The sequence below is a fragment of the Myxine glutinosa genome (assembly GCF_964187855.1).
Source record: "Myxine glutinosa chromosome 12 unlocalized genomic scaffold, kmMyxGlut1.1 SUPER_12_unloc_1, whole genome shotgun sequence".
Taxonomy (NCBI): domain Eukaryota; kingdom Metazoa; phylum Chordata; class Myxini; order Myxiniformes; family Myxinidae; genus Myxine; species Myxine glutinosa.
This window is the reverse complement of record NW_027616355.1, coordinates 751,575-777,045: the sequence shown is the minus strand read 5'-3', so window position 1 is coordinate 777,045 and position 25,471 is coordinate 751,575. Positions and strand designations below refer to the sequence as shown.

The 25,471-nt window shown below is 47.9% G+C and overlaps 1 protein-coding gene across 1 annotated transcript in view; it reads right to left on the bottom strand.

Annotated features, from left to right (window-relative positions):
* Window positions 1–25,471, bottom strand: part of LOC137437803 (leiomodin-3) — a 52,703-nt gene that overhangs the window by 7,877 nt on the left and 19,355 nt on the right. Inside the window, exons 2-3 of the mRNA XM_068132441.2 lie at window positions 13,197–13,553; window positions 7,323–8,372 (exon numbers count right to left, since the gene is read on the bottom strand). Of these exons, the coding sequence (XP_067988542.2) occupies window positions 7,323–8,372; window positions 13,197–13,553 (1,407 nt within the window). The remainder of the gene's footprint in view (window positions 1–7,322; window positions 8,373–13,196; window positions 13,554–25,471) is intronic.

The following is a 25,471-nucleotide window of genomic DNA, read 5'->3' as shown; positions in this document are numbered from 1 at the left end:
ACGCGAAGTAGGGACATGGGCATTGAGGAAGTTAGGAGTGGAGGAATGGTTGATCAGAGTAGTGATGGCAATGTAGGAGAGAGCGCGCACAGCTGTAAGGATGAAGGACGGGAACAGTGGTGAGTTTGAGGTGAAGATGGGAGTGCATCAGGGGTCGATACTAAGTCCACTACTATTTGTAGCTGTGATGGAAGTGCTGGCTCGGAATGTAAAGGAGGGTTTACCGTGGGAGTTGTTGTATGCAGATATAATCTGGTGTTGATTGCAGAAAGTATGGATGAACTGAAGGAGAAGATGAACAAGTGGAAGGAATGTATGGAGACAAAAGGTCTGAAGATGAATATCGGAAAAACAGAAGGTAATGGCAGGTGGTAAAGCATGTGGAGGTGGAAAGAACTAGGAAGTGGCCGTGTGCTGTGTGCAGGAAGGGTGTCGGAGTGAACTCCATTCAATGTAGAATGTGCGCAGAGTGGGTTCATCAAAAATGTAGTGGTCTGAGAGGGCCATTAACCAGTGTGGCAGCTACATTCAAGTGTAAGGTGTGCACAGAAGGAGCTGCAGATGGAGGAAATGTTGAGTTGGATCTTGGAGACGGCGTGAAGCTGGAAGGTGTGAAAACATTTTGCTACCTCGGAGACATGTTGAATGGAGAAAGTGGATCAAACTCGGCAACAGTTGCCAGAGTGAGATGTGCATGGAAGAAGTTTCGGGAACTGAGTGGCGTGCTGACGAGGAGGGGAGTGTCGTTGAAGCTGAAGGGAAAGGTGTATGCTGCATGTGTGAGAAGTGTTATGATTTATGGGAGCGAGACATGGGTAATGAACGTAGAGCAGCATCGAAGGCTGGAAAGGGTGGAAATGCGAATGGTTCGGTGGATGTGCGGAGTATCGTTGAGAGAAAACCACCTTAAAAAAACCACCTTTAGAGGCTATTTTTCCCCGCAAAGCGGGGGTTGGCCTTTTTCGGGCACCGTGGTTGTTGTTGTTTTTGTTGGTCCCCTTTTTGAAGCAATGTTTTACGGCCGGATGCCCTTCCTGCCGCCAACCCTGTTTGTCGCCTTTTACGACACACAGGGAATTACCAGTGAACTGGTACTCAATTAGCTGACCTCGGAAGGATGACAGGCCGAGTCAACCCCCTGGCGTTAATTCAGCGATCGACCGGGATTCGAACCCAGGATCCTAGGATCCTAAGCTGGCACCCTCGCCGCTAAGCCAACACCAGGCTCTGAGAGAGAGGAAGACAAATGATGAATTGTGAAAGATGATGGGAATAGAGCCTGTGATGGATGCTGTGAAGAGAAACAGGTTGAGATGGTTTGGTCATGTGTTGAGGAAGGATGGAAGTGGCTAGTTGAGAAGAATGATGGGAATTAATGTAGAGGGAAGTAGAGGACGGGGAAGACCGAGAAAGACTTGGCTAAAGGTGGTGGAAGAAAAAATGCGGGCAAGGGGGGTTAACAATTGGAGATGCAGAAAATAGGGCATAATGGAGAAGATTGTCATGGGGCCCGCAAAGCTAACCCCCGCTCCAGCAGGGAAAATGGCCTTAAAATGCCTGTTGTTGTTGTTGTTGTTGTTTGTTTTTCATGGTTCGGGCTCAGCCCCTTGGTTCTAGTGAAGGGAAATCTTAACGCTATGGCGTACAATGACATTCTAGATGATTGTGTGCTTCCAACTTTGTGGCAACAGTTTGGGGAAGGCCCTTTCCTGTTTCAGCATGACGATGCCCCCATACACAAAGCGAAGTCCATACAGAAATGGTTTGTCGAGATCGGTGTGGACGAACATGACTGGCCTGCACAGAGCCCTGACCTCAACCCCATCAAATACCTTTGGGATGAATTGGAACTCCGACTGCGAGTCAGGCCTAATCGCCCAACATCAGTGCCCGACCTCACTGATGTTCTTGTGGCTGAATGTAAACAAATCCCCACAGCAATGTTCCAGCATCGAGTGGAAAGCCTTCCCAGGAGAGTGGAGGCTGTAATAGCAGCAAATGGGAGATCAACTCCATATTAATGCCCATGATTTTGGAATGATATGTTCGATGTTCGGATGTCCACATACCTTTGGTCATGTAGTGTATCTCGTGCCTTTGATACGGTCTGGCATCCCGCCTTGCTCACCAAACCCTCCTCCTATGGTATCCATGAAAACTTCCACGCATGGCTTGCAGACTTCCTCACCGGTCGCAGTCAACGTGTGGCCCTGAAATGGAATTCTCTCGTCTCCCCTTCCTGTTTAGGCTGGAGTTCCTCAAGGCAGTGTTCTGGGCCCTGTGCTTTTTCTGGTCTTCATTAATGATCTCTCTGACTCCCTGGAAAATCCTCTATCTTTTTGCTGATGACTCCACTCTCTGCCGCTCCATATCTCATCCCTCAGATCAGCAGTCTGCATCCACCACACTCTCCGCAGACCTGCATAAAATCACAAACTGGTCAAACAAGTGGAACATGTCTTTCAATCCTGACAAATCTCACACTCTCACTATGTCTCTCCGAAAAGACCGTCTGGATAATCCTCCCATCTACTTTCTGAACAACCCTTTCCAAGAAGTTCTGTCACTCAAGCTTTTGGGTCTCACTATCTGCCATGATCTTTCCTAGGAAAACCACATTTCCAAGCTGGCCTCCAAAGCCAGTTGCCGACTGGGCATCCTCAGTCATGCGAAGTCCTTCCTTGGCACACCTGATTTCCTCACCACATACAAAACTTTAATCCGCAGTTTGATGGAGTACTGCTCTCCCCTCCGGGCTGGTGCCCCTGCCTCACACCTAGCTCGGCTTCACGCTGTAGAAACCAAAGCTGTCAGAATCATTGGTATCTCCCGCGATGAAGCCAATTCTGAGGGCCTTCCACTCACTCATTCACTCAGGTTAAACATTTACTCTCTTCAATCCCACTGCTCCCTCCAGGTCTTTAAAACAGCTGTTCACCACCATCTCTTGGTGGTCTTTCTGTCTTCTACCGACTCCTATCCGGCCTAGCTCGCCCAGCTCTCTCTGTGCTCTGTCCCCCAAATATTCCTACAGGAAGCACAAGATCTGCCAGCAACCCTCTTATGGTTAAACTGCCAAAATCAATACTCTCTATTCACTTTCACTCTTTCATTCCTCTTTACTCCCGCCTCTGGAACAAACTCCCACACTCTCTTCAATCCCTCTCCTCCCTTCAGGTCTTTAAAACAGCTGTTCACCACCATCTCTTATCTTCCCCCATCCAAAACCTTGATCTTTTCTACCCCTGTTAATTCACCCCAGATCCACCTTTTTGAAATACTGACTTTTTCCTGGAAGTCCTAGCAGTGTCCATTTGTTTTATACCTCTCCCACCACCCTCCTTCCCCTGCCCCCTCCCAAGAACTCTCCCTCCCACAGATCTCCCAATGTCCCTGTTCTCTACCGTTCTTGTGCTTGTGTTGCCCAATGTCCCTTCCCTCTCCCTCCCCATCTTGTCTCCCGCTCACTTTATTATATGTTATTAATGTTAGCTCTTATACGATCCTTGATGTTGTGTACAAAAAATAAAAATAAAAAGAGAACTTCTGGTGGGTGTCTACATATGATTTGGTCTCATGCCACAGAGCCACCACTTTTGTCTTCTGCTCCACTGTCAATGTCATAGTTGAGCTACGGAACTAGAAATCCCAGGGAACAAATACCACGATAACACCACCAAACCCTGAAAAGGAAAACGGTATTGGTAAAAAAACAAAGAAATGGCAGAAAGTCAAAGTTGTATCAATCTTTTTGAAACATCCTGTAGGTTACGACTTATTACGGTGGGCAACAGGTTGAGGTGGTGGTAAAAGGAGCCCATAAATGGAGAACAAAGTGCAGCTACAAAGAGCAATCAGAAATTGCAGACCCTCGATGGGAATATTGTTTTGTGTGATGTATTTTGTGGCAAACAAATGGAAGGATGTACTAAATAAAAGGTCGATGATTGCAAATGAAAGGTTCAAATGGTCTAGTTTAAATGGGTAATGGTCAAAGGTTTGAAAAGTTGTAAAGATCAAAATGTGTAAATGGGTCTAAGGTGTCTAAATGGTTTAATTTAAGATTTAAAGGGTCAGGATAGTCTGAAAGGGTCTAAAGGGTCATAAAACATCTAAAAAAGAGTCAAAATGTCAAAGGGGTCTACAGGGTATTAAAAGATATGAAAGGTTTAAAAGCATCTGAAGGGAAGAAAGGAGTCGAAGGGACTTAGGGATTAAAAAGGATCTAAGAGGATCTAAAGAGTCTTAGAGGTCTAAGGGTTCTAAAGGGTTTAATGGGGGTCTATAGAGTGTAATGGGTTTTATAGGGTCTTAAGGGTGGAAGGGCATTTACAGAGTCTTAGGGCTCTGAAGGGTTTTAGGGGTCTGTAGGGTCTATAGGGCTGACAGTGTATCAAGTATCTTTGGACCCCAAAGGGTCTTAAGGGTCTTAGGGTTCTAAAGGGTTTTAGGGGTCTTAAAGGTTTAATGGTCTTGAGGGTCTTAAGGTGTTTTAGGAGTTTTAAGGGTCTTACACATCTTATGGTTCTAAAAGGTCTGATGTAATTAATTAAATTAATTAAAACACATACTCACGTTCTGTGCGGACAAACCAAAAAACAAACAGACAGACAGACAAACGGACCCAAATGCAATACCCCTCTCCTCTGGCGGGGGTAATAAAAGGGGAACTTACATGGAGAACAAAATACTAAGAACAATAATAGAACAATGCAATGAATGGTATGCAACCCTTTACCTATCATTCATTGACATTGGAAAGGAATTCGACAGTATGAATAGAGAGGCAATGTGGAAGATACCGAGACTGTATGGCATGCCAGATAAATTTGTACGGATGACAAAGATTACTACAATGGATACAAATGTTGTGTAATTTGCAACAATAAGTTGTCATCCAAATTTGAAATTACCACAGGGGTCAGACAGGTTTCATGTTGTCTCCATTATTGTTTTTTAGTGGTGTTGCACTGGGTGTTGTGTAAAGCAACTGAGCAGAGAAGGAACGGGAAATATACCTTGGAACAAATTCCAACAGCTAGAGGAACTCTAGCTGAACGAAGAAGAAGTGTGGCTGAAAATGAACTTAGCCAAAAACGAAGCATGAACATACATGTCACACACACCAACGAGGTGTAAACTGGTAAATTGGAGATGGAGGAGATGGAGGGGGTTCAACAATCAATCCTGAAACAGAGACAAAGTGAGAGCTGGGAGCTTCCTGCATTGAACAACCTTTTCCAGGTGGCTGGACAATGACAAGAAGAAAAATCCAATATCTGCAGACAAACATGGATGCTCTGGAGGCTGCCTCTCAGGCATGTGGTGTACTGTTTGGCACAAGCTAGAGTCGTCATCAAAATAGTACGGAAGTGAAGAGGTCATTGATGTGCATCAATGATATTAAGGCTTGGTCTTAAGTGCTGGCTTGCAGCGCACTATAGCCTCAAGAGGAAGGTCATGAGATGGAATACTATCAACACAAACCTGGTGTTTCCACTTGTGGACAACAATTCAAGGAAGGTCCCCAAAATACCATTGGCAGACAGGTTAGAAAGTAAGGCAGGTGGCAGCGAGTATTAAAACTTGAGTGTGGCTCCGTACTCTCCTTTGAGCTTGGAGCATCCAACTGTTAGTGAGTTAAAAAAAAAAGCAAAATGTCAATGTAGAATAGCCATGAGGAAGGCCAACTGATGATGGGAGATGAGAGACTTGGAGAAGAGATGATGCCGAAGATCTGCAACAGTGATAACTTCCATCGCTTTGCATGGCTCGTCTGTATTTGAGTGGATCAGACTTGGAACCCTTCTTGTGAATAGGGTTGGTCTTGGCTACTTTCCAAGATGAAGGCAAGAGACCTGAGAAACACCTGGAGAAGAGTGGGGAAAGAGTAGAGGAGTGTCAAAGCACAGTTTTTCTGAGTGGGGATCATTACCATCGGCCCATTTGCATAATCGAAGTTGCATAACAAGTTGTCGATGTTCTTGTAATTCCCGTGTCCCTCTGGGGGTATTTAACACCAATGATCGATCTTGAAGTATCCTTCGCAGATAATAGACCCCTGGATAGGCTGATAGTCCAATGTGGGATGTTGTAAACAGTAGCCCCCTGTCACGGTAAGAATTTCGAATTTTTTGGTCGGGCTGCTGGTACAATGGGATCTACTTTTGATTGCCTTCACTTTTTGACAGTAATGTTGGACCATGACCATTGAGAGAATGAATGAATGATCGTTCTAAGGCCATTTTTCCCCGCTAGAGCAGGGGTTAGCCTTGCGGGCCCCATGACTTCATGGTTCCTTGTTTGAGGCAATGTTTTTATGGCCGGATGCCCTTCCTGGCGCCAACCCGTAGGCGCCTCTTATGATGCGCAGGGATACGGTATACCTATTCTATACCTATTCTAAATCTGGGTGCACATCGGGATCATTCATCCCAGCAAGCTGGTACTCAATTTGCCGACCTCGGAAGGATGACAGGCTGAGTCAACCCCCCTGGCGTTAATTCAGCGATCGACCGGGATTCGAACTCAGGATCCTAGGATCCCAAGCCTGCGCCCTAACCGCTAATCCTACACCAGGCTTCGACCTGGATTGAGAGATGGGGAAAAAACAATGTATATCACGGTATCTCAAACATGGTGGATGGGCAGATTCGGCCAAAACTAGGTGAATAGGTTGGGTGTATGACAAGGAGGAATTGATTCGATTTTGGTGAAGATTCGAATCCTGATCTGGATCAGAGAATTTTAATATGTGATTCTTCACCATTGAGAGATAGGGCCAAGACCGACATGTATCATGATATCTCAAAAGGTTGTGGACGACTTATGACAAAGCTGGGTGGATGAGTTGGGTAAGTGACAAGTAGAAGCCGATAAGATTTTGGTTCAGGTCTGGATACAGAGGTCTATCAGTGGATGCAAAACGTAAACTGTTTAGCCTGGCGGAGGTATGCGCCCTACCGATTGTAGTTGTAGTTGAACGTGTCCTAGACAATACAAAGGTGGGTGTGTATACCATATGTCTCAGCTGCCATATGGCAGCCAAGGGTGGGGGAGGGTGGAAGGCAGAGAGAGTGGAGAATAAATTGGGAATCTAAAGAGTGTACAAAGGGAGTGTAGAAGCGGAGAAGGAAAGAAGACGATACGAGGCGAGAGAGAGGAAAAGGTATGAATGGCGCATATGTCGAGGGACTCAAAAGTTTTAAAATATCACAGATATGGGATTGAATAATGGGATAAATGGCTCGTAATGGAAGCAATACTTTGAAGGAACATCAAGTGATGGTGTAGCGAATGATTGCATGTGCAGTGTTTGTTACCTTCATACCCAGCATGTGCCTCTGATTATGGAAGCGGAGCTCGGTAAGCGTCTCGTTGAACTGGAGGCAGCGCACCAACGCGACCGTACCTCTACTCGATATGAAGTTCGAGTCAAGGTTGAGGTGAGTCAACGAGCGGTTCTCTCGGATCATGTTGGCCAAGGCAAAGCCCACACTGTCGTCTGCGTGCGTGTTGGTGATGCTGAACTTACGGACGTGCTTGTTCCTCTTGAGGGCCTCAGCGAAATCCACAAGCACGGGACTTGTTATTTTCTCGATGTTGTTGAGATTGATGTCGGTGAGCGATGGATCGTTTTTCTTCACGCTACGCAGCGCATCCTCTACGATCGTAGGGTTTCCCGAAAGCAGACCAGGAAGAGCAAAGGGCATTTTGGGAAGATTTCCTATCTTTCCGATTAACTTTCCCTTCATCTTCTTCATCTTGTTCTCCTCACCCCCACTAGCATTTATGTCCTCGGCCACTTCTGAGTCTTTGAATTCAGTTTTTCGTTCAGAATCTGGACAGTGGTTCATTCTCTTTCCTTCTATCGAACCAGTTTCTTCTTTGAATTCATTGTGTAGCTCTTTTGTCTTCATGCTGGTTTCCTGAGGTGTGGTCGGACGCTCGCCACCACCCTCCATTTTCTCTGTCGTTGCACACAATTCGGTAGCTTTCATTTCCTCAGCAATGTTATTATCATCATCACAGTCATTATCAAATTTCTCATGATCTTCCAACACTTCTTGATCCTTATCATAACTTGATGTTTCTTCTTCTTTCTTTTCTTGCAAAATTTCATTCACAGTTTTTGTATGCTCTTCGTCGTTCTGTCCTTCTGTTGTCACGTCACTTCCCAAATCGACTCCATTGATCTTTGTTTCCACTTGAATGGGAATATGCGTAATCTTTTTATTTTGCCACGTCTTATTGAGATCTTCTTCCTCCTCCTCCTGTTTCTCCTCTTGCTTTTCCTGCTGCACCTCCTCCAACTCCTCCGGTGCCTGCTCTTCTTTCACAGCACAAACCTCTTTCCTATCTTGAACTTTGTACTGCAAAGACAATCAGGGATTCATAATTATTTGTGCTGAACATTTTCATGCATTTAAAGTGAGCATTCTGGTAGTGGATTATTGAAGGATGAAACGAAATCCCAGAGACCATTTCAAAGAAAACGGATCTCAGATTATGTGCAGGGTGCTTGACTTGTCCTGCAAGAGAGAACAGGCCATTGGACAGGGTAGAGATGTCAAATGAGATATACAGGCTGTCCCTGAAATAGGTAACCTAATGATTTCTATTTATTGAATACAACAAGCATACACAACAAGCTTACAAACTCCCAACAATGGATGGAGGCTTTCAATGTTAGACATGAGGTCAGGGCCGCCTCACTAGACATATCTCAAACTTTCGATAAATTCTGGCTTTGTGTATGTTCTGATACAACACCTTATTGTGTCTGGCACAACTCTCTGCCTATGGCATTTAATGCCAACTCCGCACATGGCTTATTGACTTCCTCAGCCCTCGTAGCCAATGAGAAGCTCTCAACAGAGTTCTCTCATCTCCTTTCACTGTCAAGGCTGAAGTACCCCAAAGCAGTGTTTTGGCCCAGTCATATTCCTTATTTCATTAAAGATTTATCTGACTCTCTGGAAAATCCTCTTTATATCTTTGCTGATGACTCTGCCCTCTGCTGTGACATCCCTCATCCCTCAGATAGGTAGCCAGAAGGCATTCTCTTCCCTCTCTTCAGAACTTGATAGAATGACAACTGGCCAAACACTTGGGATATGTCTTTCACTCCAGACAAATCTCACTCTCTCTCTCTCTCTGAAAGGACAGTCTGGAAAGTCCTCCGATGTACTTTCTTAACAATCCTCAGTAAGAGGTTCAGTGACTTAAACTTCTGGTTCTCACTACCAGCCATGATCTTTCCTGAGCAAATCACATTTAAAAGTTGGCCTCCAAAGCCAGAAGCTGACTGGGCATCTTCTGTCGTACCCTTCCTAGCCCTTCCATGGCACACCTTGACTCCTATCCACCTACAAGGCCTTCATCTGCAGCTTGATGGAGTACTGTTCTCTCATCTGGGCTGGCATGCACCTACCTTACACTTTGCTCAGCTTGATTTTCATGATGCCATGGAAACCAAGGCCTTCAAGATCATTTGAATCTCCCACTATGAAGCTGCGTCTATGGACCAATCACTTTCACATCACAGACAGGTCGGTGGTCCGTCTGTCCTCTTCCGCCTACTTTCTGGTCTCGCACCCTCTGCTCTTTCCATGCGTTGTCCCTCCCCAGATTCCTGCAGGGCACGTGTGGTCCACCATCAACCCCTTCTGGTCAAACTACCCAAGTCTAGGATCACTGCTCACCTCCACTCATTCATTCCTCTTTTTCCCCTCGTGTCGAACCAACTTCCACATTCTCTTCAACCTCATTCTTCCCTCCAGGTCTTCAAGACAGCTGTTCACCACCATCTCAGATCACACCATCCCCATCCAAAACCATGATCTTTTCTACCTCGAGACATATCTCAAACTTTCGATAAAGGCGTGGCCCCATTCTTCCAAACCAGGCTCCCTTCCTCCAAAATTTCCAGTTTTTCCTTCCTGATAATTTGCTTCTGTATCCATATTTTCCACCCTGTGTGTCCTCCCCTACACCTCATTCTTTCCCACATGCCTTATTTCTACAAATATCCCTCTATTCTGCCCCTCAAACAGTTAGAGTAATGTTTGAAGTTTTGTTTGGTACTCAACATGTCCACCTTCTCTTTCAATATACGTCTGGAGACATTGAACAAAACTGTTTATAACGTTCGCACAGATGGCACGAGATATGCCCTCAACATAATTTGGGATGCGATCCCGTAGCTCGACCAATCACTTTGGGCACGTGGCTTATACTCTGTCCTTGATGAAACCTCCCAAAAAAAAAAAAAATCACAGGTAGTCAGGTTCAGGAATCTTGTCGGCCCTGCAATGGGTCCACCACGGCCGATCCATTGGGTCCACCACGACCGATCCATTTGTTGGAGAATGTTGAATGAAGGAATTCGCAAACTGCTTCTTCACAAGAAAAAATAGAAAGCGAACATTAATTGAAACAAAAGTTGTTGGATATGTTGTGTACTAAACAAAACTTCAAACATTACTCTAATTGTTTCATATCAGCTTGAATTGGAAGGTTGTTTTTGCTTATTGTATTCAATAAACTAGCAACTGTACCTGCCCTATGGGCGGGGCTTCAATTGGGAGGCCCAAATGAAAAGGCAAAATATCAGAAATTGAAGGCTTTTTAAAATTTTAAACAATTCATATAAACATCCGTTGAATCACATCACACGCAAATCATCAAAATCTAAACAGTACATGGCGCCCATTTTGAAAAAAGATTGAATTCTGCAAAACGGAAGCGGCCGCCACACGTCTTTCCCAGTCGCACGTTCATGGGTGAAGAGTGCGCGCCGAATCTGTAACACGGAAGCGGCCGCTACACCTGTTTCTCAGTCGCTTTGCACACGCTGCAGTGTTTCTTCGGAGCCGCACGTTTATATAGGAAGAGTTCGTCAGGAGTCGATCTACTCTCTCCTGGTACGTAGAATAAACAGTATTTGTAGAATTTCAACAAAAGCCACATCACTGTTCATATCGGTAAATATTATTCCATCGTGTTTGGAAAAACTGGAAAATTGGAAAACTTGGAAAAATTGGAAAATTGGAAAAATAATATAACCTATTTTACTCCAGGGGGTCCCAGGATTACCCACCCAAAATATCGTTGCGATCGGTTGAGCCGTTTTTGCGGTACCTTCGAACGGACAGACGGACATTTGGTGAATTATAGGAAGATATAAAATGGGTACCGATTTAAGGGACACCCTGTATAGGGCAGCCATCTAAAGCAATCTATCTATAATTCCAGCAATCTCTGTGTGTCTGTGTGTCTGTGTGTCTGTGTGTCTGTGTGTGTGTTTGTCTGTGACCGCTGTTTCTCGACAACCACGGGTCCGATATACTTTAAACTTGCCAGGTTTATTGCTGGGGACCCGAGGATGTGCCTTTTCAAGGTTTTAAATTAATCGGACAAGTACTTACCGAGCTATGTCCAAAAAACGCTTCAACCAATCAGAGAGCAGCGAGCTATCACGTGTGCCGAACGTGGCGATCAGACTCTACCTCGGACGGCACATTTGAGAGCGTATTCATTTATTTCACGTTGGAAAACTATGTTGCCGTTAAACTATGTTTTAAAACGAATTCAAACTGCGATTAAATTAAAACGATTCATCGTAACTGCGACGATTTGCGAACTTCCGGACAGTGAAGACTTCACTTCCGGCAGCCAATCACAGAACGCTTTGTTGCGTAGGCGTGGCCGATGTGAGAACGAGCGGAGCTGAGCGCGTTACGAGCTGACCGCCATTACGGTACGGTTCGTAATTCGATTTCTTCCGGAGAAAATAATAATTTCTCGATTTCATATGCGCATTATTTCTCCCAATTCAGTCAGAGCGAAGGGCGGAAGCGAAGAGCGTTGTTTTTTTTGTTTACGGGCGTACGGGCGGGGTAGAGCGTACGGGTAGCGTTTTTTTTTTTTTTGGCAAGGAACGGGCACCCACGTACGGGCAATGCCCTAGTATACCGTAATCAGACCAATAGTGTAGAGACTTTATATATTTACGGCAGTATCAAGTAGGAGACCTCGTGTAGTCAATTTGAGCTACATTTTAATGGAGAATGACAGATTTTTATGTCGCTTTGTCGGTTCCGGTGCTAAATGTTAACAACTTAAAGTGTATGGAGGCCCCGTTGGGTCACCCTCTCGTTTACTGGATATGCGTTGAGTAGGGTATATATTGTACTTATATAGGTTAAAATGAGCAGATCTGCAAGATCTCATGATTTCCAATGTTTTTAGATGTTCTTTTTTTTCAACCTAGAAAAAGATAAACCGATTTGAAGGTTTTTAAATCCAGTGATCAAAATTTTGAGCTCCAAGTATGGGCAGGTGAGGGAAGTATGATAAAAACCCCTGGAATGGCCATGCCCGTACACTCGAAGGTAAAATATCTAAATTGTGTTTCATCACTATTACTTTTGCGAGTTACAGTTTTGAAGTTAGTGGAAATACCTGGTTTATTGACATACTAGTAATAAGCTTGTCAAATATGATGGGATGGAACAGTTTATTTGATCATGGTGCACTGGTGCAGCCTCGTGAGCGTGCCAAAGTCTGAAGCCTCGGCCTAGAGTCAGGTGTGCTGCTCATATCTTTAATAGACATCCTATGGACGTAAATGAACACTCGGTTTACTCTGCGCATGTTGCACATCAAGTGCAATGAATTCCACCTCCATGTGCATTGTATTTATTGTTATTTAAAAAAAAAAAAACCCTTCTGTACACCACCCTTGAGGCTCGGTTTGCAAGCCACCGTCTACAATTCCAATAGAAGCGACATAATTACTCTTTTATGGAAAATGTTTTTCGAGTTAGTTTTATCCTCAAAAATAGACCGTAGTGAACACACATTCGTGTTAAAATATTGCCTTTTATAACCTACCCTTATGAAGGAGGACAGACATCTGTACAAACACACAAACTGACTGTGTTGTAAATGATAGATTCCTTGTTGGTGATTCTTGTAATTAATTGCTCAATTACTAGGCCTACGATCTGCCATCTTTCTGATATCACTGTGGAGAGTTTATAAACTTGATGGAAAGGATAATCAATGATCGTGTAGCTTAGGTGGGTCACTGTGGGGTAACGCAATGTGGTGCTAAAGAGGTACCGTATTTCACATTGCCTCATTGAAAGGTCATCGGTGTTATTTTCTTGTGTGTGTGGTGATTGTCTCACCTGCCCATTGAGCAGTACTGCAGGCACACGCTCAGCCTCAAGTATGTGTTGTTCACGTTGCAGGAACTCTCTCAGGGCATACCGATTGAAACCAGCCTCCGGCTCCCGGCTTGAATGGTCACGCTGCCGCTGGCCAATTGGCAGGGAAGATTCCGGAGAAAGTTCCTCCAGCTCTTGCTCTAGCTGCTGAAGCTGTTCCTGTGATAATTCTGCAAGAAGTGTTTCCTCATCCTCTTCTTCATCTTCCTCTTCTGCGTCATCACCTTTTTGAGATTCTTCTTCTTCTTCACTTGAGTCTTTCTCTTCCTCACTCCACTTATTGTCAGAATTTGACTCAGTAGTTTCCAGGGAACCATCCTAGAGAAATGAAAGAAATTAAAACCGAGGCAGCGCATGAAAAGGAGCATCTTTTGTGTTTTCTGTTGTTTATTAGACAATCGAAAACTCATTTGTATGTTCGATTTTAAAAAACCTCGGTTTCCCTACATCATGAGCCAGGGATTCAGTTGAAATTGATAAAAAGGCTAAACTCAAGGTGTTGTATTTTGTCGTGCAGACACATACATTGGGCTCTAACTGGGTATCGAATAATTTTTGTCTTGACTTTCGTGCGAAACGTTTATTTTTGCTATTTTTTTTTAATGAATCAAGTCTCAAAATGTTGTATTGTAGCGACCCATGTGTCCCCCAAGCAAGACCAGCATCAGAATCTCCTTGCTCCAGCCGGTGACGTCACCGGCGGGGATCCGCGGCGCCAGAGTGGCTGGTCACGTGACCACCAAAGCGTGCCGCGCGTGCGGGTATAATCAGCTACACCTGTTGATCACGTGACCACCGAAGCACGCCTCGCTTGAGAGGCGTGGCTTTCGGTTTCGGTTTCGGTTTCTGGTTGTGCTTTATAATGCAGCCCGATAAACGGGCTTTACAGTGTTCCCGAGTTGGTTTTACGAATAAATATCTTCTCGGACGAGTTTGTGCCTTGCCATCCTTTTGTCCGTATTCTGTTGGAGCCCGGACTCCTTCACTGGTGACCCCGAATTTGAACACGCAACCCCGACTGCCCCCGCACGGATGCGGGGGCTGCGAACGGACACGGCAAGCACGCCCTAGCCAGGGAAGCCACCTAAGCTGGTGACGCCGGCTTCTCCCGCACGGCTTCGGGCGCAGTTTTGACCGCAGTTTCGAAATGCCGGAGTTTCGGAAACGACGACGGCCATGACTATGAGGTTCGCGCACCGCGCTCGGCTCCTCCTCTACGACCGGAGGGGCGAAGCTATTCCAAGACCCTCCGAAGGCACGGCTGCTTCGTCACCTTCGCGCGCACTGACGTTGGCAGAACGGCTGCTTCGTCACCTTCGCGCGCACTGACGTTCGCGGCATGGCCGCTTCGTCACCCTCGCGCACCTACAACTACAACCGCAACTACTTCTCCGACCCTGCAACCTCGGGAGGCCCGCGAGGAACCTCGGCAGCCTTCCCCGAGGCCTGGACCAGCCCCTCGGTTGGCTCACCCGCTTTTCGTGTGCGCCACTCGAGCCTTCTCGGCACTGCACCCGCGCACTGCAACCTCGGGAGGCCCGCGAGGAACCTCGGCAGCCTCCCCCGAGGACTTGCCCGGCCCCTCGGCCGCCCCCCGTCCACTGCATCCCCCGAGGCCTTGACCAGCCCCGCATCCTCGGGAGGCCCGCGAGGAACCTCGGCAGCCTCCCCCGAGGCCTTGACCAGCCCCTCGGTTGGCTCACCCGCTTTTCGCGTGCACCACTCGAGCCTTCTCGGCACTGCACCCGCGAACTGCAACCTCGGGAGGCCCGCGAGGAACCTCGGCAGCCTCCCCCAAGGACACGCCCGGCCCCTCGGCCGCCCCCCGTCCTGCACCCCCCGTCCGACCACCCGCCACCACACCGGACCCCCCTGCCTGCACCCCCCCGTCCGACCACCCGCCACCACACCAGACCCCCCCCCCCCCCCACGACTGGCCAGGGGTCGTTTCGGTCGGGTCATCCGGACCCCCCTCAGGTTGACCTTCCTGGATCAAGTCCATTCTGGGGGGGCGTGTGTAGCGACCCATGGGTCCCCCAAGCAAGACCAGCATCAGAATCTCCTTGCTCCAGCCGGTGACGTCACCGGCGGGGATCCGCGGCGCCAGAGTGGCTGGTCACGTGACCACCAAAGCGTGCCGCGCGTGCGGGTATAATCAGCTACACCTGTTGATCACGTGACCACCGAAGCACGCCTCGCTTGAGAGGCGTGGCTTTCGGTTTCGGTTTCGCGTTGTGCTTTATAATGCAGCCCGATAAACGGGCTTCACAGTGTTCCCGAGTTGGTTTTACGAATAAATATCTTCTCGGACGAGTTTGTGCCTTGCCATCCTTTTGTCCATATTCTGCTGGAGCCCGGACTCCTTCAGTATCTTGTTTTCTCAGATTAGTGCTCCTTTGTCTTGTAATATTGTACAGATACACACAACTAAAATGATATAAAAAATGATGTAGTTCTCTTTGTTGTCCATCTCGATGACCATATATTTGGTGCTCCTCATTTAACATGTGTCCTGATAGGTTAATGTACAGTTGTAGCACACTTACCGATGAGCTGTCTAGTCCTGATAGGTTAATGTACAGTTGTAGCACACTTACCTATGAGCTGTCTAGTCCTGATAGGTTAATGTCTGGAGGTAGCACACTTACCTATGAGCTGTCTAGTCCTGATAGGTTAATGTACAGTTGTAGCACACTTACCTATGAGCTGTCTAGTCCTGATAGGTTAATGTCTGGAGGTAGCACACTTACCTATGAGCTGTCTAGTCCTGATAGGTTAATGTCTGGAGGTAGCACACTTACCTATGAGCTGTCTAGTCCTGATAGGTTAATGTACAGTTGTGGCACACTTACCTATGAGCTGTCTAGTCCTGATAGGTTAATGTACAGTTGTAGCACACTTACCTATGAGTTGTCTAGTCCTGATAGGTTAATGTACAGTTGTGGCACACTTACCAATGAGCTGTCTAGTCCTGATAGGTTAATGTACAGTTGTAGCACACTTACCTATGAGTTGTCTCGTCCTGATAGGTTAATGTACAGTTGTAGCACACTTACCTATGAGTTGTCTAGCCCTGATAGGTTAATGTACAGTTGTAGCACACTTACCTATGAGTTGTCTCGTCCTGATAGGTTAATGTACAGTTGTAGCACACTTACCTATGAGTTGTCTAGCCCTGATAGGTTAATGTACAGTTGTAGCACACTTACCTATGAGCTGTCTAGTCCTGATCGGTTAATGTACAGTTGTAGCACACTTACCTATGAGCTGTCTAGTCCTGATAGGTTAATGTCCGGAGGTAGCACACTTACCTATGAGCTGTCTAGTCCTGACAGGTTAATGTCCAGAGGTAGCACACTCACCTATGAGCTGTCTAGTCCTGATAGGTTAATGTACAGTTGTAGCACACTTACCGATGAGTTGTCTCGTCCTGATAGGTTAATGTCCAGAGGAAGCACACTTACCTATGAGTTGTCTAGTCCTGATAGGTTAATGTCCAGAGGTAGCACACTTACCTATGAGCTGTCTAGTCCTGATAGGTTAATGTCCGGAGGTAGCACACTTACCTATGAGTTGCCTAGTCCTGATAGGTTAATGTCCAGAGGTAGCACACTTACCTATGAGCTGTCTAGTCCTGATAGGTTAATGTACAGTTATAGCACACTTACCTATGAGTTGTCTAGTCCTGATAGGTTAATGTCCAGAGGGAGCACACTTACCTATGAGCTGTCTAGTCCTGATAGGTTAATGTCCAGAGGGAGCACACTTACCTATGAGCTGTCTAGTCCTGATAGGTTAATGTACAGTTGTAGCACACTTACCTATGAGTTGTCTCGCCCTGATAGGTTAATGTCCAGAGGTAGCACACTTACCTGTGTGTGCACACTTACTAGCTGTCTAGTCCGACTTTGATTCCCGACCCGACTAGAAACTGCAGGATCATGATGTTTTGTAGGCAGGCCGTTTCATCACAGAGTTCCTCGGATGGACTTGAAGTTTGGTGTCCCATTTACTAACATTCCTTTGTGGCCATGAAAGATCCCACGGTGTGTTTCGTGAAGAGTAGGCAAGTTATCAACGGCACCCTGAGAACTTTACAGATTATTTCTGTGCCCACCAGAAATTATTATATACTTGCAAGCCCAATTCATAGTATGATTAAACCTTTAGGGCCGAATTTATGAAAGGCGTTTAGCAAGCGTTTTGCTAACACATACCTAACCCTTACACGCTGACAAAAACATCTTTGTGTGGAACAGCTAATTACCCATTTAAATAGCAATTTACGAAGGGAGATGAACATCTGTTTAGTTGGGTGTGTCTCAACAGCGGATTAGTCTGTGAAACTCCGCCCATATCTCCAACATCCAATTGAAATAATGCACTTGCATAGAATCGCAGCGCCACAGACAATTATTGTTGGACGGGATTCAGCGTATTTATCCTTATCGTAGGTTGATCCAGGTCATGTTAAATTAGATTCAGCACCCAGATAAATGATTCCTTCGAGAGATCCATCCATCCCTCCTTCAAGATTATCCATCCCATCTTCCACTCATCCATCCCTCTTTCTACTCATACATCCCTCTTTCCACTCCTCCATCCCTCTGTCCACTCCTCCATCCCTCTTTCCACTCATACATCCCTCTTTCCACTCATACATCCCTCTTTCCACTCATACATCCCTCTTTCCACTCATACATCCCTCTTTCCACTCATCCATCCCTACTTCCACTCATCCATCCCTCTTTCCACTCATCCATCCCTCTGTCCACTCCTCCATCCCTCTTTCCACTCATCCATCCCTCTTTCCACTGATCCATCCCGCTTTCCACTCCTCCATCCCTCTGTCCACTCCTCCATCCCTCTTTCCACCCATCCATCCCTCCTTTCACTCATCCATCCCTCCTTCCACTCCTCCAACCCTCTTTCCACTCCTCCATCCCTCTTTCCACTCATCCATCCCTCTTTCCACTCCCCCATCCCTCTTTCCACTCCCGCATCCCTCTTTCCACTCATCCATCCCTCCTTCCACTCATCCATCCATCCTTCCACTCATCCATCCCTCCTTCCACTCATCCATCCCTCCTTCCACTCCTCCAACCCTCTTTCCACTCCTCCAACCCTCTTTCCACTCCTCCATCCCTCTTTCCACTCCTCCATCCCTCTTTCCACTCCTTCAACCCTCTTTCCACTCCTCCATCCCTCTTTCCACTCATCCATCCCTCCTTCCACTCCTCCAACCCTCTTTCCACTCCTCCAACCCTCTTTCCACTCCTCCATCCCTCTTTCCACTCATCCATCCCTCTTTCCACTCATCCATCCCTCCTTCCACTCCTCCAACCCTCTTTCCACTCCTCCAACCCTCTTTCCACTCCTCCAACCCTCTTTCCACTCCTCCATCCCTCTTTCCACTCATCCATCCCTCCTTCCACTCCTCCATCCCTCTGTCCACTCCTCCATCCCTCTTTCCACTCATCCATCCCTCCTTCCACTCATCCATCCATCCTTCCACTGATCCATCCCTCCTTCCACTCATCCATCACTCCTTCCACTCCTCCAACCCTCTTTCCACTCCTCCATCCCTCTTTCCACTCATCCATCTCTCCTTCCACTCATCCATCCCTCTTTCCACTCATCCATCCCTCTTTCCACTCATCCATCCCTCGTTCCACTCCTCCATCCCTCTTTCCACTCATCCATCCCTCCTTCCACTCATCCATCCATCCTTCCACTCATCCATCCCTCCTTCCACTCCTCCAACCCTCTTTCCACTCATCCATCCCTCTTTCCACTCATCCATCCCTCCTTACACTCATCCATCACTCCTTCCACTCCTCCAACCCTCTTTCCACTCCTCCATCCCTCTTTCCACTCATCCATCCCTCTTTCCACTCATCCATCCCTCTTTCCACTCATCCATCCCTCTTTCCACTCATCCATCCCTCGTTCCACTCATCCATCCCTCCTTCAACTCATCCATCCATCCTTCCACTCATCCATCCCTCCTTCCACTCATCCATCCCTCCTTCCACTCATCCATCCCCCCTTCCACTCATCCATCCCTCCTTCCACTCATCCATCCCTCCTTCCACTCATCCATCCCTCCTTCCACTCGTCCATCCCTCCTTCCACTCGTACATCCCTCCTTCCACTCGTACATCCCTCCTTCCACTCGTACATCCCTCCTTCCACTCATCCATCCCTCCTTCCACTCATCCATCCCTCCTTCCACTCATCCATCCCTCCTTCCACTCATCCATCCCCCCTTCCACTCGTACATCCCCCCTTCCACTCGTACATCCCTGCTTCCACTCATCCATCCCTCCTTCCACTCATCCATCCCCCCTTCCACTCGTACATCCCTCCTTCCACTCGTACATCCCTCCTTCCACTCGTACATCCCTCCTTCCACTCATCCATCCCTCCTTCCACTCATCCATCCCTCCTTCCACTCATCCATCCCTCCTTCCACTCATCCATCCCCCCTTCCACTCGTACATCCCTCCTTCCACTCGTACATCCCCCCTTCCACTCATCCATCCCCCCTTCCACTCGTACATCCCTCCTTCCACTCGTACATCCCTGCTTCCACTCATCCATCCCTCCTTCCACTCATCCATCCCCCCTTCCACTCATCCATCCCTCCTTCCACTCCTCCATCCCTCTGTCCACTCCTCCATCCCTCTTTCCACTCATCCATCCCTCCTTCCACTCATCCATCCATCCTTCCACTGATCCATCCCTCCTTCCACTCATCCATCACTCCTTCCACTCCTCCAACCCTCTTTCCACTCCTCCATCCCTCTTTCCACTCATCCATCTCTCCTTCCACTCATCCATCCCTCTTTCCACTCATCCATCCCTCTTTCCACTCATCCATCCCTCGTTCCACTCCTCCATCCCTCTTTCCACTCATCCATCCCTCCTTCCACTCATCCATCCATCCTTCCACTCATCCATCCCTCCTTCCACTCCTCCAACCCTCTTTCCACTCATCCATCCCTCTTTCCACTCATCCATCCCTCCTTACACTCATCCATCACTCCTTCCACTCCTCCAACCCTCTTTCCACTCCTCCATCCCTCTTTCCACTCATCCATCCCTCTTTCCACTCATCCATCCCTCTTTCCACTCATCCATCCCTCTTTCCACTCATCCATCCCTCGTTCCACTCATCCATCCCTCCTTCAACTCATCCATCCATCCTTCCACTCATCCATCCCTCCTTCCACTCATCCATCCCTCCTTCCACTCATCCATCCCCCCTTCCACTCATCCATCCCTCCTTCCACTCATCCATCCCTCCTTCCACTCATCCATCCCTCCTTCCACTCGTCCATCCCTCCTTCCACTCGTACATCCCTCCTTCCACTCGTACATCCCTCCTTCCACTCGTACATCCCTCCTTCCACTCATCCATCCCTCCTTCCACTCATCCATCCCTCCTTCCACTCATCCATCCCTCCTTCCACTCATCCATCCCCCCTTCCACTCGTACATCCCTCCTTCCACTCGTACATCCCTGCTTCCACTCATCCATCCCTCCTTCCACTCATCCATCCCCCCTTCCACTCGTACATCCCTCCTTCCACTCGTACATCCCTCCTTCCACTCGTACATCCCTCCTTCCACTCATCCATCCCTCCTTCCACTCATCCATCCCTCCTTCCACTCATCCATCCCTCCTTCCACTCATCCATCCCCCCTTCCACTCGTACATCCCTCCTTCCACTCGTACATCCCCCCTTCCACTCATCCATCCCCCCTTCCACTCGTACATCCCTCCTTCCACTCGTACATCCCTGCTTCCACTCATCCATCCCTCCTTCCACTCATCCATCCCCCCTTCCACTCGTACATCCCTCCTTCCACTCGTACATCCCCCCTTCCACTCATCCATCCCTCCTTCCCTCATCCATCCCTCCTTCCACTCATCCATCCCTCCTTCCACTCATCCATCCCTCCTTCCACTCATACATCCCTCCTTCCACTCATCCATCCCTCCTTCCACTCATCCATCCCTCCTTCCACTCCTCCAACCCTCTTTCCACTCCTCCAACCCTCTTTCCACTCCTCCATCCCTCTTTCCACTCCTCCATCCCTCTTTCCACTCCTTCAACCCTCTTTCCACTCCTCCATCCCTCTTTCCACTCATCCATCCCTCCTTCCACTCCTCCAACCCTCTTTCCACTCCTCCAACCCTCTTTCCACTCCTCCATCCCTCTTTCCACTCATCCATCCCTCTTTCCACTCATCCATCCCTCCTTCCACTCCTCCAACCCTCTTTCCACTCCTCCAACCCTCTTTCCACTCCTCCAACCCTCTTTCCACTCCTCCATCCCTCTTTCCACTCATCCATCCCTCCTTCCACTCCTCCATCCCTCTGTCCACTCCTCCATCCCTCTTTCCACTCATCCATCCCTCCTTCCACTCATCCATCCATCCTTCCACTGATCCATCCCTCCTTCCACTCATCCATCACTCCTTCCACTCCTCCAACCCTCTTTCCACTCCTCCATCCCTCTTTCCACTCATCCATCTCTCCTTCCACTCATCCATCCCTCTTTCCACTCATCCATCCCTCTTTCCACTCATCCATCCCTCGTTCCACTCCTCCATCCCTCTTTCCACTCATCCATCCCTCCTTCCACTCATCCATCCATCCTTCCACTCATCCATCCCTCCTTCCACTCCTCCAACCCTCTTTCCACTCATCCATCCCTCTTTCCACTCATCCATCCCTCCTTACACTCATCCATCACTCCTTCCACTCCTCCAACCCTCTTTCCACTCCCCCATCCCTCTTTCCACTCATCCATCCCTCTTTCCACTCATCCATCCCTCTTTCCACTCATCCATCCCTCTTTCCACTCATCCATCCCTCGTTCCACTCATCCATCCCTCCTTCAACTCATCCATCCATCCTTCCACTCATCCATCCCTCCTTCCACTCATCCATCCCTCCTTCCACTCATCCATCCCCCCTTCCACTCATCCATCCCTCCTTCCACTCATCCATCCCTCCTTCCACTCATCCATCCCTCCTTCCACTCATCCATCCCTCCTTCCACTCATCCATCCCTCCTTCCACTCGTACATCCCTCCTTCCACTCGTACATCCCTCCTTCCACTCGTACATCCCTCCTTCCACTCATCCATCCCTCCTTCCACTCATCCATCCCTCCTTCCACTCATCCATCCCTCCTTCCACTCATCCATCCCCCCTTCCACTCGTACATCCCTCCTTCCACTCGTACATCCCCCCTTCCACTCATCCATCCCCCCTTCCACTCGTACATCCCTCCTTCCACTCGTACATCCCTGCTTCCACTCATCCATCCCTCCTTCCACTCATCCATCCCCCCTTCCACTCGTACATCCCTCCTTCCACTCGTACATCCCTCCTTCCACTCATCCATCCCTCCTTCCACTCATCCATCCCTCCTTCCACTCATCCATCCCTCCTTCCACTCATCCATCCCCCCTTCCACTCGTACATCCCTCCTTCCACTCGTACATCCCCCCTTCCACTCATCCATCCCCCCTTCCACTCGTACATCCCTCCTTCCACTCGTACATCCCTGCTTCCACTCATCCATCCCTCCTTCCACTCATCCATCCCCCCTTCCACTCGTACATCCCTCCTTCCACTCGTACATCCCCCCTTCCCTCATCCATCCCTCCTTCCACTCATCCATCCCTCCTTCCACTCATCCATCCCTCCTTCCACTCATACATCCCTCCTTCCACTCATCCATCCCTCCTTCCACTCATCCATCCCCCCTTCCACTCGTACATCCCTCCTTCCACTCGTACATCCCTCCTTCCACTCGTACATCCCTCCTTCCACTCATCCATCCCTCCTTCCACTCATCCATCCCTCCTTCCACTCATCCATCCCTCCTTCCACTCATCCATCCCCCCTTCCACTCGTACATCCCTCCTTCCACTCGTACATCCCCCCTTCCACTCATCCATCCCCCCTTCCACTCGTACATCCCTCCTTCCACTCGTACATCCCTGCTTCCACTCATCCATCCCTCCTTCCACTCATCCATCCCCCCTTCCACTCGTACATCCCTCCTTCCACTCGTACATCCCCCCTTCCACTCATCCATCCCTCCTTCCCTCATCCATCCCTCCTTCCACTCATCCATCCCTCCTTCCACTCATCCATCCCTCCTTCCACTCATACATCCCTCCTTCCACTCATCCATCCCTCCTTCCACTCATCCATCCCCCCTTACACTCGTACATTCCTCCTTCCACTCGTACATCCCTCCTTCCACTCATCCATCCCTCCTTCCACTCATCCATCCCCCCTTCCACTCGTACATTCCTCCTTCCACTCATCCATCCCCCCTTCCACTCGTACATCCCTCCTTCCACTCGTACATCCCTCCTTCCACTCGTACATCCCTCCTTCCACTCATACATCCCTCCGTCCACTCATCCATCCCTCCAACTATTGATCATGTAAAAGACAATCTGTGAATTATGTACAATCTCTGTAACCGAGCTATTGTTCCCACATGTATGTATGCCACTCCGGTTAATCTGGATTGAAATGATCGATGATGGTTATTGAAACATCGATCATGTTTTACGTTTGGGTGTCTATACAGTATAAAATTAATTAGTGGCTATCTATTTATTTTGTATGCAGATCTGCTGACGTATGCAGATCTGCTTGCCACTCCTTCCATACCCATATAATAATAATAATAATGCATTTATTTTATATAGCGCTTTTCAGGAAGCCCAAAGACGCTTTGACAGAGTGCAAAACATAATGCACAGCAAAACATAAAAACAATTGCAAAAAAAGAAGAATCAATAGGGAAATATTCAAAGCACAAAGGAGGGAGAAGGAGAGGAGATAGTCAGGGGTTAGATGCTGTGGGTTAAATGTTGAATGCAGTGTTGAACAGGTGGGTCTTGAGTGATGTTTTGAATGTGGTGAGTGAGGAGGAGTCTCTGATGGTGTGAGGTAGCGAGTTCCAGAGGGTGGGAGCAGCGATGGAGAAGGCCCTGTCCCCCCAGGATCTAAATTTGGTCCGGATGGGGGGGGGGGGGGGGGGGGGGGGGTCAGGAGGTTGGTACCAGCAGAGCGGAGGTTGCGGGTGGGAGTGTGTCTGGAGAGGAGGTCAGCCAGGTAGGATGGGGCCAGGTTATGGAGGGCTTTGTAGGTCAAGAGGAGGATTTTGTACTGGATTCTCTGGGAGATGGGGAGCCAGTGAAGCTTGTAAAGGACGGGGGTGATGTGGTCACGGGTCCGGGAATGGGTGAGTAGACGGGCAGCGGAGTTCTGAATGTATTGGAGTTTATTGGTGATTGTTGAGGGTGAACCAGTGATTCTAAAGTTGACTTAAACTGCCAGGAAGTACATGAGGGTAAAGCTGCATTTGTAACTATACAATTTTTGCCTAATTATTGCTTCAAGGCCTTACACGCACTCTTAAACACTTCGATGCTTCACGAAGAATATAATTAATTTACGATCATTTATTAGCACAATTAGGCTACTCATCATCACATATTTTACAAAATTAGACAGATAGACAAACGACCGACTGTATATAATAAACCAATGACCTGTCGGAAATGCACTTCCTGTTTCAATGCGCTTACCATGACGTCACCATTGGCATGCGGTAATGAATAAATATGTAATGGCGATATAACAATTTTATCCTTTTGCTTTGAAGAACGAGAATAAAGGGGGAAGATGCTGCTAAGTCTGGTTGAGAAGTTTGGGTGGTGAGGAGGTTTGTAGACATATTTCAATGTAACAGCGGCCATGTTGGTGCTCGCTGCTAGCAAAGGCAAAGGCGCTGTAACGAACTCAAGCAGACTCCATCGTGCCGGAAGCGGAAAGCGCGTTTATTGACGGTTGACGCGGTGATGATTCACTCGTGTCTGACGAATAAGCGCGTCCGATAAACCACAACAACAATGCAAATACAAGTCAGAATAATACGTTACATCCTCCTTTCTTTCAAGGAAGCCACTTTAAAGGAAACCAGCAAAGCAAATAACTCTATAAAGTAAAACTTACAATGAATTAATTAACAAACAGCATCACATTCAGATCACGTGAATCAATTGATTTAAATTTAAAGATCCAGACGTCTGGGAGGGTTAACCGCTCTGCCGCTCCTTGTGATGAACTTGGTATTTCTGGGAGATGCAGCGGCTCGAGGCGATGACACTGTTGGGAGACTTTGGGATTC